Raw genomic sequence first — 15,472 nt, 5'->3', positions numbered from 1 at the left:
TAGATTTCAACATAGTAAATATCCGTTCTCGCTGGAAAAACAGCACCTATGCCTCTAAATGTTCTCGTCGGCAACCTAGCCGGAACCCTGTATATAAGCACCTTTTTTTTTTCACAAAATAAAGAGAAGAAGACCAGAGGTTAGGAGCTGAGGTGCTCCACGTGTTTCTCTTACGACCTCCAACGCCACTCAAACCTCAACCAAATTACCACCACGTGTTACCACTCGTCGAACCCTTATACTGTATATGTTTGGATCTTAGCTTCAAAGCCAACATATATACCAAATGCTTTTTTCCCCCTTATAAGGGAGGTAGCCAAAAAACAAAGGCATTAAACCACTCCCATGCCTTTGGTACACATATTACATGTATACATACATAACAATAATGTTTACTTAATGATAGGGTTTCCTTTACCTAATAATAATGTTCCCTTCATCAAATAAAGCTAATAACTCATAAAATCCCAAAACATTATGAAATACTGCATGTTATGGTTTAATAACATAAATACATGTAGAAAAAACAATACACTCACCACTCATGTAAGTTTCGGTGCCCTATTTCTCGTGATGATGATGATAGTTAGCCATGTAGTTACTGATGATGAATAACTGGATGAGATGATGTGGAGTGTAACTGCATAACATGAGGAGTCTAGCGCCTGGGTTGAGGTTCAGGTGGGACAATAGGGGTAGCAGCAGGCTTCCTTGTGAAATACATAGTGATTGGCAACTGAGACAGTTTCCTCTTCATGTTGTACGGCTGAAAATCCTATTTGTGATACTTTTTTATGTATTAATTTTTTGTGTACGTGATGAAGTTGGCTCACGTTATGGCCTGTCCTGCCAAGGAAGTGATGTCATCAGCCTCATTCAGAAAGTAGCTATTGGCCTCGTGATAGATTAGAAATGCAGGAGAAAAATGCCCACCATAGAGTTCAGGATTCTGACTTCTTGGGAACAATTCTTATGGTTCCTCTCGCATTGGTTGGTTATAATGGGAAGTCTGTTCCCCACACTTAGACCCTAGCCAGATACCCTGAGGCAGTCAAACGAGTAGTGGGGCATGGTGTGCCCACCAGCAGAGTACAGTGTCACTTTGAGATGCCATCCATTGTTAATGGGTGGAGTTCCAAGGTTATGGGAGAAATAGAAGGGGGAGGGGAATCCATGTCTAACTAGCCTATCATATCAGGAAGGGTGATGGCACCTACTTATTTGATATATTACCTTTTCGTTTCATGGTGATGAATGGAACACGTATTTAAGTACATTTAATTTTTTTTTCCAATTCACTTTTCCCATCCTGGAGATAGGATTAGCATAGATAACTGTATTTGTTCTTTTTGCAACAATTACCCCTGGGTGGACTGGGACACTATACACATTAATTGAGCACTGTTAATGATAAAAGAGATAACTACCTCCAACTCCAAACATAATGGCCCTCAGACCAAGTGATGCTACCAAATACACTTGAATCCATGTGTATTCATTCAATTAATTATGGGGCCCAGTTTGGGTCATTACGTCATCAAAAAGTCTTGTAAAGAGCAATGCTCTTATCAATATCGCTCATCACCTTCAATGCTCTCACCATTGATGGATCTATGTCATACAATAATTGTTTGAGTTGTGCTGTCATCCTCATTGCTTCCCCCAGCTTTTCAAGAGTGAGAGCTTGAGGGTGATCAGCCTCAGCAACACTATCTTCCTCTTCATCCTCATTGCACAATCTCTAACTTGATCATCATTTAAGGCCATTGCATGTTCTTCAACCAGTTCCCTCACTTTATACTCCTACAAGTCCTAGAACCCTTCACCACCAGCTATCCTAGCTAGCTCCACCATCTTCTCCACAGCATCATTAACCTCCTCCTGAGGACCAAAGCCAGCAGTGTCAGCGCAAAGCATTGATGTGCATCAGTCCTTAGCAGCTTTGAACCCTGGCGCACTTTTCTCCTCCTTGGCGACAAAGATCCTGGCAGGCATCTTCTTCCAAAAGAGGCCTGTTTCATCCATATTCCATACCTGCTCAGGCCTGTATCTCTTATCTTCAATAATTTTCTTCAGAGCACCAGGGAATGCAGCTGCTGAACCTGATTCCCCACACATTTTCAAATTGTGCAAGGAAAACCACCTCTTGAATCTGTCAAACCATTCTTTACTTGCTAAAAATTCTGACTGGGTGGTGGCAGGATGGTCTGGTTCTGCACTGGTGCTAGCCTCTGCAGATGTACTAGCCTTATCACTCATTACTCTGTCATACAATGTTTTCCACTGTGCTCTCATTTACATTAAATAGCTTTCCAACACCAGAATTGCTCATAATACCCACCCTACACTTGTCTAGCAACTTCACCTTCTCCAAATTCATCACTTTCTTTAATCTTTTCTGAGTAGATTCATCACAAGCGGTTGCTGCTTACTTGGAGGCCATAGTTCACCACAAACACATGTGAACTGGAGGACACACAAACACATACAAAGTTATAGCAATCACTTTGAGCTGACCAACCTGCCGCCTGGACAAACAAGACAATGACTGAGAGTGGTGGACTGGCAGGCTAATGGTGGGGGGATGAGGGAGGGAGGGTAGTGACACAGTGATAGGGGGATGAGGGAGGGAGGTAATGACACAGTGCTAGGTGGCTTTGTTATTTTTTCATGTGAATTTCGGTTATGTTTGTGCTGCAAGAAACTTGCAAAAGTGCAACTCACGAATGTTGAAGGCCTACTGTATAACAATACCCTCAGAAGACTTTGCAGCACCTGACAGGCCTCTGACTGTATGAAAGGGTCTGAAGGACAGCTTCCATGCCATACCCCTTCCAGCCATCGATTTTGATGCTGTGGATGTTGAGATGAGATTTATTTTTATATTCTTGTCCTCTTCCTCAGGAAAGTTGACCAAAATTATACTGGAAAAAAAAAATAATAATAAAAATCAGTACATTGACATAGATCACCACATTTTGCTGTTTTAACCATTTACTGCCTAAAGATGAATTTGGCATCTCTAAGAATTTTATCCTAGATAAGGTCCCAAACTTTACCTATCTTAGATCTCTGAGCAGTAACTAGTTAAAAAACTATTTCAATCTAACTCTTTTAACTTTATATTGCCTAAAAGAGTACTACAAGAGTAGTACAGCTTGTCTTAGAATCAGAAATGGAGAGTGTGAGTGGTTTGAGGTAAAGGTGGGACTTTGCCAGGGATGTGTTATGTCACCTTGGCTGTTCAATTTATACATGGATGGGGTGGTGCGGAAGGTAAATGCGAGGGTAATGGGCCGGAGATTGAGATGGTTAAAGAAAATGGAGAAAAATGGGAGATAGCCAGTTGTTGATTGTAATGAGAAAGACATTTGGGAATGGATGCTAAGATGAGATTGTATAAAGGAGTGATTGTACTGACAGCACTGTATGGGGCAGAAACATGGAACATATGAGAGAAAAATAGGAGTTTGATTGAGATGAGGTGCCTGATAAGTATGATAGGGGTTACTGGGCTGAATAGTGAGAAACGAGGTGAGGAGGAGAATGTGGGTGGAAAGGGAGTTGGGAGATAGGGTATACAAATTCATTTAATTGATCTATTTTTCTTTCAACTTACCTTTCTGACATTGGGTCAATAGTCTGTACCATCCTGTCTGTTGTTTTTCCCATTTTGACAGTAACTTTATGGTGCAATAAGTTGGGTAGCTTTTGTGGATCTATTTTAAAAATAGTGTGCATTTGTGTATCCATTTGAACTGCAGAAGTACACAAATGAAAGGCAAATGTTGTTGTTGCAACAGCATAAGTATGTAGCCACTTTATTCTGAAATAAGATAGATATACAACTATATCTTCACTCATTCTAATAAAAACCATGAAATCTTAATCATTATTCATATCCTGATAAGCATAAGTATTTGTCTTTTTTTCATACATATACTGAGGGCTTTTTACCTCTTACAAGGGAGGTAGCCAAAGTCATAAATCCATTTCCATCCATTTCATCTCCACGTACTCCACTTCCATTCACCATCCCTCCCTCCCTCTTATCTTGGTCCCTCCTGGATGACGGGATTATTTTTACATAATAAAGCAAAAGAAGCATGCCATGCTCCCACAGGAGGTATGTTGGTGGTACTCCTCTGTAATTCCTTCCAGTTATTTAAATATGATGGATATCTGGACATGAAAGTATGATAGGGGTTACTAGGCTGGATAGAGTGAATACCCATTGTTATATAACTGAATACAATGGCAACAAAAGCTAATTTGTTGTCCTGTACTGGAAGGTGTAGTGTTAGATTAAGGGAAGCATACAGCAATCAGGAATTCAACCCAAGCCATGTTGGTATACAATCCAGTACTCTACAGAGAAAGCTCATTAATTTAGTACATACATGCATACATACACCAACAGCTTTTTCACCCTTACAAGGGATGTAGTCAAAGTCAAAGGCATATATCCACTCCCACCCATTTCTTCCCCACATACTCCATTACCATTCACCACCCCTCCCTCCCACTTTTTTTTTTCTTTTTTTTTGCCCCTCCTGCATGACAGGTCATCCCTGTGTCTCACCCACTGCCCTGGCTCAGAAGCAATGCAGCAAGACAAAGGACATCTACAGCAAGGCCACTTCATTTAATTGGAACCCCCCCTCTCCATATCCTCATGCAGAAAAAGAGAAGAGGGTGAGAAATCCCTTCAGGCTGTGTCAAAAAATCATTTACACATACTCTTTCACCCCCATCCACTTCCTTCCATGCATCATGGCATCATCCATATGCAACCATTCTCCACTCCTATCTTCTCCCTTTCTTCCTCAACAGACATGCCCCTCTTTCCCAATGCCCCATTTAACCCATCAATCCATCTCATCCTTGGTCACCCCCTCATGTTCACTTCCTCCACCTCTGCCTTCCACACCTCTTTTAATAATCTTTCTTCACTCATTCTTTCCATGTGTCCAAACCATCCCAATACTCTTTCATCAACTCTATCTCCCAACTCCCTTTTCACCCCCACTCTCCTCCTCATTTCTCACTCTATCCAGCCTGGTAACTCCTATCATACTTCTCAAACACATTTATATTCTTCCTCTCTCTTCCATATTTCAGCTCCGTACAGTGCTGCCTGCACAATCACTCCTTCATACAATCTCCACTTAGCATCCATTTCTCAAATGTCTATTTCTATTTCTCATTACAGTTTTTAATCCCCCAAGGCATTTACTTGTTTCTCTCATTCTACATTCTACCTCCACTCTTCCCTTTCCCACCACATTTACACCCAAGTATCTAAAGCTATCTATGTCCTCCAGTCTCTCTCCCTTCTACAAACTATGTAGCATGGAGCACACGTGTCGCTCACCCAGGCAGCTAGACCTGATGTGCCAGCCACACACACTTGCCTATGACAGTGTGACCCTGTGTAACCCGACCTAACCTAATCCAGTGCAAATATGTAATTACACACCTCAGGTACCCATGCAGTATATAAATGAGCTCCTGGCCACATGTAAAATCAGTTCAGTTTTACCTTACAAATAAAGGAGACAAACTCATCTAACCCTCTTTCTCTACCACAGTAGCATCGTCGCTACTCTGGTAACCTGAGTGACCGTGGACCTGTCTCCCTTTGCTAGCATTGTCGCTACACCCTTGAATACTCACTTCCAATTCACTGCCACCCTCTCCTCTTGTACATCTCATCACATTACTTTTACCCACATTTATCTTCATCTTCTTTCTTTCACACACCTTCCCAAAACGTCACCAACTTCCTTAATCCTTCCTCTGATCCTGCTACAAATACAGTGTCATCAGCAAACAACAACTGGCCTATCTCCCACTTTTCTCCATTTTCTTTAACCATCTCCTGTCCCTGGTCCACTACCTTTGCATTTACCTCACACCACCCCATCCATGTATAATTTGAACAGCCAAGACAATATAGCACATCCCGGGCAAAGACTCACCTTTACCCCAAACCATTCACTCTATTTCTAATTCTAACACAGGCTCTACTACTCTCATAACTCTTGACTGCTCTTAACAGCTTTACTCTTATCCCATATACCTGCAATACCACCCACAGTGCCTTCCTGTCTACCCTGTTATAAGTCCATAAAGGCCCAAAAAACATCATGGGGGATGGATTTGATATAAATCTACCAGGTTGATAGGTCTTGAAGATGAGGCAGATAATTCTCTCCAACATCCACCTCACAGCAGGGGTGTACATGCAGGGTGTGCACAGTTAGTTTAGGTTTGTTTAGTTTAGGTTAGGCCAGTTAGGTTAGAGTAGACAAATATATCGTACTTTTCTTTCTTCGAACTCCGCATCTATCAAAACAAAGATGACGTCTCAAGTGGCTGATGGGCTGAGCTGGTGATGGGCTAAGCTGGCTGGCAAGCCCACTTGGGTATGGTGAACTCAGTTGCTAGATAAATAGGTACATTGGGTCCTCCCCCAAGGGAACACCCAATGTACCCACAATATACCATGGTTTACGCATAGCTGCAAAGTAGGCAATCAATCACAATTATTTCTACTTATTTACAAGTTGTATTTTTTACAATGTAAATGCATATCAATCAGAAACAACAATAAGAGTAACATAAATAGGTACATAGAGGCCTCCTAAGTTGTACACCCAGTGTACTTCCCCATGATGAAAAATCTATTAAAAAAATTGGGGCAATAACATTTACAAGCAACTTGTTCAACAAATATCAGCGTCTACGTCGTGGGACCACCCCCCAACCCCAAGAGTTGGGGGCCAAACGGCGGCAACCAGCCCTGGCCACTGGCTCTACGCAGGTGGCACCGATCCCCAAGAGGAGCTACAGCTGCCTTGGGGAGTACCACAATCCTTTATCTCAACATGCAATGTTACGTTTTTTCTGTACCGAGGGGTGATTTTCCAGTGATCACCCCTCTTCTTCTACTTTTAGCCGGAGATGTATAGAGCAATCCTGGGCCCACCACAAAATACACATGCCCAACATGCTCTAAACCCATTACCTCGAGCCGACAGACAAAGGGCTCAGTTCAGTGCAATATGTGCAAAAACTGGGCCCACCTCACTTGTACAACACTTGCTGACACAAACCAATACACAAACACTTGGACATGTTCTACCTGCCCTCCAGTAACCCCACTCCCACCTCTCCAACTACAGCCAGCACCCTTACCCACTCCCAATTTCCCTTTGCCCTTATCCCCAATCAGTACTCCCCTTCCTTTGTCCCCAATCTCTCCTTTTCCCCCTCTAACCCAGATCCTATACCTTCCCCATTAACACCCCAACCTCAACCCCAAACGGCAACATATAACACATACAGAATACACAACATCAACATATTACAACACAACATTGACGGTATTAACACGAAAAACATGAACTCGAACACTTTCTTAAACAACACAACATACACATTGCAATTATACAAGAAACAAAACTGAGACACTCACACAAAACACCATCATTTCATAATTACACCACCATCAGACAAGACCAGACCGACAGCAATGGCGGTGGACTCATCACCCTGATCCACCACTCCATCTGTTTTGTGGACACAAGTGCCACAACCAAAATTCTCCTCCCTACCACAGATAACACTACAGAAATCCAATCCATTCGAATCCGCACAGGCAACAAATCAACACTGACAATAGTTAACATATACATTCCCCCCCAATCATCCCCCACAGTTCCAAACACCTTCAGGCCTCAATTTAGCCAACTAGCCTCAATCCCCAACCTGATCATGGGTGGTGACTTCAACGCCAAGTCGTCTGCCTGGTATGTCGACAACCCTGACACAGACAGAGGGCTTGATATACAGACTCAGTTTGACTCGTTGACTATCATGAACAACACACATAATCATACACATATCCCACACCAAGCCCTATACACCCCCTCCTCTCCTGATATCACCTTCTGCTCCCCCTGCCTAACCCCAACAACATCATGGAGAGTGGTCGGAACCCTTGGTTCTGACCACCTTCCAATCATCATCACCATCAAAACAAGATGCACCCCAGTTGGCCACAGACACACATACACCAATTACAAGAGAGCTAACTGGGAAGCTTTTACTGAAGAGACAGAACAACATTTTGAAACACTTAACAGTACACCAATCACAAACATAAACAATGCTGTGCACACTTTTAATACAATCATACAAAATACAGACAAGAGATACATCCCGAGAGGCAACAGAAAATCACACAACCCCAAATTCACACAAGAAATCCAAGGCCTCATCAGACAACGAGACACACTTAAACACAATACCCCCACACCTATCCCTCAAAACATAGCAGACCAAATACAAACACTAAACACTGTGATTACCAATAAAATACACAAACAAAAAACACAAAATTGGCAAAACTTTATCAATTCACTTGATCACAAAACAAACACCAGCAAATTGTACAAAACACTCAACAGCATTACACTATCCAACAGTAACACAACACGCTCTCTTGCAGCAATAATCACAACAACAGACAATCTACCCTCAAACAGACAAGCAAACACACTCATAAATCATTTTGCACAGACAAGCCATCTCACTTCTCACCCTGACGACCGACGCACTATTCGACATAAGAAAGACTTTCCCACAGACTCAGACTATATACCCTTCATAGACAGTCAGACAAAACACATAATATATATTCTCAAGCACTCATCTGCCTGTGGCCCTGATAACATAAGTAACATCCACCTAAAACACATTGGACCACAAGGTATACACGCACTCACAAACATTGCAAACTACAGCTATTCACACAACACTATACCCGACATCTGGAAGCATGGTAAAATAATCACCATTCCAAAACCGAACAAAGACCCAACAATCCCAACATCGCACCGCCCAATCACACTTCTCTGCACCCCCTCTAAAGTCATTGAACACCTAATACTAAACTTGTCACACCACATATTCCCCTTGCTGACTCACAACACGGTTTTAGGCCACTACACTCCACAAACACTCTTCTGATAAACCTCACACAAAGAATTTTAGATGGCATCAATTCAGATAGGCCCCACCACAGAACACTTCTTATAACATTAGACATTATTTAAAGCTTTTGATGCTATCCCCTGCCACAACCTAACAAATGAAATATATAACACAGACATGCACAATAACACCAAAATATGGCTGGCCAATTATCTGGCAGGTAGGAATGTTTACGTGTCATATAATGGCCAATCATCACACATCAGAAACATTAAGAATGGAGTACCACAGGGCTCTGTTCTATCCCCCACGCTCTTTAATCTATACATGCATGACTTACCCACACCAGACAACTCAGAAATACAAATCTCTTCCTACGCAGACGACATAACAATCACATGCACACATTGTAACACAGACAAAGCTGCAGAAATAATCCAGCCATACCTTGATACACTCAACACATGGTTCATCACAAACAGACTCAAAATAGCTCCAACCAAATCTACAGCAACACTTCTCACCAACTGGACAAAAGAACACGAATACATACCTCATCTCTACATCAACAACACTAATAACACACACGAACACACCGAAAATTCTTGGTGTAACATACGATACATCCATGTCTTTCAAACAACACATCACAAACATAAAAAACAAATGCATACCTAGACTTAACGCACTTGAGTCAATCGCTGGAACAACATTTGGACAAAACAAAGAAACTAATACAACAATATACAAACAATGCATACGCTCAGTGATGAATTATGCGAGTCCTGCATGGGCTCCTAATCTCAGTGAGACACACCACAACACCCTTCAAATCATACAAAACAAAGCCCTAAAAACAATTACAGGCTGCACTAATACAACACCTACAGACCATTTACACCATGAAACAAAAGTCCTCAAAGTCAAGGACCACCTCGACATGAGAGGCACACAAACACTTGCTGCAGCCACCACAAACACATCACACCCGCAACACTACACAGCAGAACACCCACACACACCAAGAAACATTAAAACAACACCCAAAGACCTGTATCACACACAGATACTCTCTTCTCTTCCTCCACAACCACCAAATACCAGCCTCTGGAAACATATTCATAATCATATCACTCACCGCTCCATTAACACACTGAAAGACAACACACTGCTGCATGCCAGACCCCCTGATATCCATCCTTCTGAATCCTCTCTCCCACAAAAGGACATAGTCCACCTGGCCAGACTGCGGTGTGGCCACCACCCAGCACTTCTAAGCTACCAGAAGAGGCTGGATGACCGCATTGTGAACAGCTGCCCAGGATGTAACACTTCACCCCATACCATACAGCACATAATGGAAAACTGCATTATACACAATCATGCATGCAAACAACACAACATACACTCTATAAAGGATTTGTGGGAAAACCCAGTTTTGGCTGTGGCATTCCTTGGGGAGACAGGACTGCTCAGACTGACAGTCTAGGGAACGACAACAACAAATATCATGAACTTCAAACATGGGTATAGCATCCCAGCATCTTCGATTTGCGACATCTATATTACAAATCTATACAACTTCAACTCACAAACCATAAAAATATAGAATCCAAGTGCAAAAATTTGTACATGTCCGACACCAATACTAAATCAATATGGAAAGAAGACCCCACTCATTGCTGTAGGCAATAAAATCAATGTGCAGCAGCAGCAGACTCAAACCCATCAGCTTCTTGTGTTATTTCTCACATCACAATTGGAGATCTACCACATTGTATGTAACTTTTCAGGTGATAGCAACACTGATTTTATTCAATAAGCAGCTGTCACTACAAGTGACGAGAAAAATAAACAAGCCAGGTGAGCCATACTCCCGGACAGTAAAGGATGATATAGCCAAATACATGAATAAAAACAATTTATTTGCCAATCAGCAACACTGATTTGTTCCTGATAGATCATGTATGACACAACTGCTCTTGTGTTTGGATGAATGGACTTTTGTTTTTGGAGCAAGGAAAGAACTTTGATGTTATATACCCGAATTTCTAGAAGGCATTTGATTCAGTTCCTCATAAGAGATTGTTAAGTACACTAAAGGCTTATGGGAGACAAGGAAAAATTTACCATTGGATAGATTTTTGACATGCCAAAGACAGCAAGTGAGAGTAAATGAAGACAAATCTGACTGGACAGCAGTGAAGAGTGGCATACTGCAAGGAAGCATGCTCAGACCTCTACTATTTGTTCAGTTTATTAATGATGTTCCTGAGGCTGTATCAAGCAAGTAAAATATCTGCTGATGACACAAAGATCTACAAAGAAGTTAACTCATCACAAGATTACTAGGAACTGCAGTGATCTGGAGAAACTAAGCAACTGGTCAAATATAAGGCAGCTAAGGCTCAATGCCAAAAAGTGCAAGGTTATGCACTTTGGATTCCATAATCAGTACACTATCTATGGGCGGTGAAAATCAGGATCAAGTTAACTCTGTGTTAGTCACATGGGGTGTTTGCACAACCCAATACAAAAATGTTCATAGTGGTATGTAAAATATAGTCATACTGCTGGTTCAGGATATATCTACAATCCCTGCTGAACAGTTTGAATTGATTGTAGCTGGTTGATATTAAAATAAAGTAATACAATAAAATTTTAAAACTAAGGAAAAATTACAAAAACTTAGATTCCCATTTATCTTGAAAATACCCACAGGACACACCAGTTTGTGTGATTTTTAATATATATGATGAATAATAACATTAAAAAATTACCGTAAGAGGCAATATCCATTACAATATGCATTAAATCGAAACTTGAACTAAAGATATAATTATTCATTGAAAGGAAAATCATTATGCTACATAAACATATGTTGTATATTGTAGGTGGAACACATCAATTCAATAATAGATTCTTTATCAAGAGGAAGCACAAAATGTTTCCATGAATTGAAATCATAAGACAAATGAAAACGAGTTCATTACATAGCCATTACCGCTCACTCTGATTCACCACCTGCTGCTGCATTCTCGCAATCTTTGCAACTTATAGTTATGTTAATGTGATCACTGCAAACATGTTTCCCACAAGTGCCACATACTGGTTTAATCTTTCGATCCTTTGATCTGGTACAAAATGCACATCTCTTTGCCTTCCCTTGTAATGACTGTGAGCTTGTTAAAGTTGTTACAACTGCAGCTTCAGGCAAGTCTTGCAACACCTACATACAGGGAGTTATCTGCATTTCTTCAGTCACCATCAGAACAAAAGAAAATAACGTTGCTTTGGACTTATTTTTACGAGCACTTTGATTATGCAGCCCACAATATTTAGGTTCTGAGATAACATCAGTACAAAAACAATTATCAAGATTAGGATACCTGGACTGTTTTTGTTTTTTTTTAAATATAAGCTTTTATAAATCTACTTCCCATCCTACCAAGAAACATAATTGGTATACAACAAAGTAATGTAGCACATTGGTAAAATTATACTAATGACCCACTGTTGGAGAATAATAGACAAAAGTAAAAAGATCCGTATATTTCGATCACTGTCTGTGATCCTCTTCAGCAGATGTGTTACAGAGTGGATAGAAGCATGTATATATACAAAAGTAGTGAGGTGAACAGGTAGGGACGGGGACTCAGGTCACGTGTCCGGCGTTATATACGTGGACATTGGTGGGTTCTGTCCGCAGTCAATGGTTACCAGACTGTGTAACTTCTTTAGCTGTTAATATATTGCTACCCTCTACACTAACCGCGGACAAAATCCACCAATGTCCACGTAGCACAGGACACGTGACCTGAGTCCCGGTCCCTACTTGTTCATCTCGCTACTTTTGTATATATAAATATATATATATACTTTCCTCCACTCTGTACCGCATCTGCTGAAGAGGATCACAGATAGTGTCGAAATATACGGATCTTTTTACTTTCACCTATTCTCCAAAAGTGGGTCATTAGTATAATAATTGGGATAATAAATGCATACAATTATCTTTCAAGAACTCCATAAACGAAATTTCTCAATTATCACCGAAAGATAATATTAACTTTATATTTAACTATCCTAATAACTTGTTCAGCAAAGTAGTCAATGTGCACCCAGGAGTTTATAAATTGTCTTGTCTAGATGGTGATGATGTTTACTGAGAACATATTGGAAGAGACCTTGCAACTAGGATAAAAGAGCGCAAGAACTCGGCAAAATACGAACAAGAGAACTCCGCGGTATTTCAGCACATTGCCAAGAAAGACTCACGCATAGATTGGGACGATGCTGAAATTATTTACAAATCAAATTGTAGTTTCAGAAGGAAAATCATTGAATCTTCTTTAATCTAATATTTTCCTAATTATAATATAGCAAATGGTCACCTGACTGCATCACCACCATAGCAGTTAATAGACAAAATCCAACAATATCGGCGTAGCGTCGGCCACGTGACTTGAGTCCTCCCCTTTTTTCCTACATATTTACCTCACATCCTCGTATATACCTGTCTTTAACTCTAGTCAATCTACTGAAAGGATCACTGATAGTGATCGAAATATAAGGAACTTTCTACTTTCGTCTCTACTTTTCCGAAAGTGGGTTTTAAGTCTAATTTTACTAATATGCTACGACATTACTTTGTTGTAGTGTAATATATGTATATAGATTTTTAAACTTTTAACTGTTAATAATGTACATACCTGGTAACCTTTTTCAAATATTGAATAAATCATATATTATCAATCTTTTGTTGCGTCAGTCATTATAAACAAGACGGCTCACAGCAGGGTTCTTGAATAGACCAACTTGTCGATTGATTGCGCAGCGCAACGGACATAGATTGCGAACCGCGATCAACTTAGCGCGTAATAATACGACCAAGCATCATTTATCATCCACGTGTTATTGTTGATGTGAAGGTGGAGTCTGTACAAAGAGCAACTAAATTGCTTCCAGAGCTGAGAAAACTGGAATACGTTGAGAGGCCAAGCCAACTTGGGCTCTTTTCCATGAAATATAGACGTCAAAGGTGACATAATGCTGGTTTACAAAAATTTAAATGGATTGGAGAGAATCGACCCAAGTCTGCTCTTCACAGTTCAGGAATATTCAGCAACGCAATAATTGCTGAGAATTCTTTAAAAGCCACAGCCATAAAGTGTGAGGAAAAATTAATTTAGTCAAAGAATTATTAACAATTGGAACTTTACCCAACGAAGTCATCACAGCCACATGTTTGGAGGCTTTTAATTAAAAATGAGCAGGATGAACAATGGAAAAAAACTGTCATCGCTAAACCACGCAAGCAACATAGAAGTTTGCAGCAAATGATTTCGGGCGACTACAAGTCTAACAAGACTTCCCTCATCAGCCCGAGAAATATGATGATGAAACAGAACTGAGTTTGGCAGGGGCTGCAATCTGTTCCCTCTCGTACAGCTGATCAAAGAAAGTATTGCATTTTACTTACCTATGAACACAGCTTTGAGACATTGTCCCGAGACAACAGGTGCTTAGAATGTATTATATGCACACCATAGTATCTCAATCGTTTAATTCTTTGAAGAATCCCTCAGAAGATCACACGCTGGGCATGTACACTCTTCAAGTTATAGTCTTCAAGTAATGGTTTAAAGCACATTGTGGTTGTATTCTGGCGCCTAAAATGCCGTGTCCTAAGAACGGGAAACTTGATTGGCTAAGCACGCACTACTCGTACAAGCGAGTCGGCCATTGGGCCGACTATAAGTTGTGTTACAAGGTCTCACGTGATTGGTTACTAGATATGCGCAGAGGCGCCTTTTATTTTGCTGCGCATGGTGCCACGCACCCATATAATGTGAATGGATGCCAGTGTTTGAGGGCCATAAACCAACCTACCCCTCTTTCCCCCTCCCCCCCAAACCGACCTTACCCGACGAGTCAACGGCTATGCACGACTGAGGCCTCCACAATATCCCCAATGCTACCTCCTCCTCCCTGCTCTCCCTTCGTCCAAGTCTCTTGGTCGCCCTCCTCCTCCTCCTCCCTACTCTTTCCTCCTTCGTATTCTTCTCTTTCCGAATTCTTTCCCGATCTTTTAATCACCCTGACATCATGTTGCTCATCGTGGAAAGGGTCGAAAAGATGAACCTGGTGATATAGCATTCAATACACTACAGACCTTGTAAGGAAGAAGGGCCTCGAGGCTGTCACTGTGTGGACAGAAATACTGTTATCTAAATCGCATCCCATCTTATGTGGGGTCAGTTACAGGCCACCGAAATAGATGTCTTTCTATAGCACATTAGAAACTACCCTTTCAATCGGGTCAATATGCATGACCAAGGAATTATTATCCTAGGTGATTTGGATACGAATCTGGCAAGTACAAACAATAACATTTCTAAGGCAATGGGGGACTTGCCAAAACCTCATGGCCTGACACAAATCATTGACGAACCTACTAGAATAACAGGGA

At 41.0% G+C, this 15,472-nt stretch overlaps 1 protein-coding gene across 1 annotated transcript; it reads right to left on the bottom strand.

Moving 5' to 3' along the window:
* Positions 1-908: 908 nt before the first annotated feature.
* Positions 909-14,621, bottom strand: LOC143037666 (uncharacterized). Its single transcript, XM_076206193.1, has 4 exons — positions 14,483-14,621; positions 6,326-6,523; positions 3,620-3,826; positions 909-2,924 (listed from the first exon to the last, which is right to left on the bottom strand). The coding sequence occupies exons 2-4, from the start codon at positions 6,346-6,348 to the stop codon at positions 2,738-2,740; spliced, it is 417 nt and encodes a 138-aa protein (XP_076062308.1). The 5' UTR covers positions 6,349-6,523; positions 14,483-14,621; the 3' UTR covers positions 909-2,737.
* Positions 14,622-15,472: the final 851 nt, after the last annotated feature.

Source organism: Oratosquilla oratoria, chromosome 23, assembly GCF_046742065.1.
Source record: "Oratosquilla oratoria isolate Oo_2021 chromosome 23, ASM4674206v1, whole genome shotgun sequence".
NCBI lineage: Eukaryota > Metazoa > Arthropoda > Malacostraca > Stomatopoda > Squillidae > Oratosquilla > Oratosquilla oratoria.
The sequence above is the reverse complement of the archived record's forward strand: the minus strand, read 5'-3'. Positions and strand labels throughout refer to the sequence as shown.

Excerpts from the sequence above, each read along its gene's own strand:
- LOC143037666 (XM_076206193.1), bottom strand. The coding sequence starts at position 6,348 with ATGCGGAGTTCGAAGAAAGAAAA. Across the intron at positions 3,827-6,325 it reads CGGAGTTCGAAGAAAGAAAA|AATAAAGTGGCTACATACTT; the intron begins GTACGATATATT and ends ATCTTATTTCAG. Across the intron at positions 2,925-3,619 it reads ATTGACCCAATGTCAGAAAG|TATAATTTTGGTCAACTTTC; the intron begins GTAAGTTGAAAG and ends TTTTTTTTCCAG.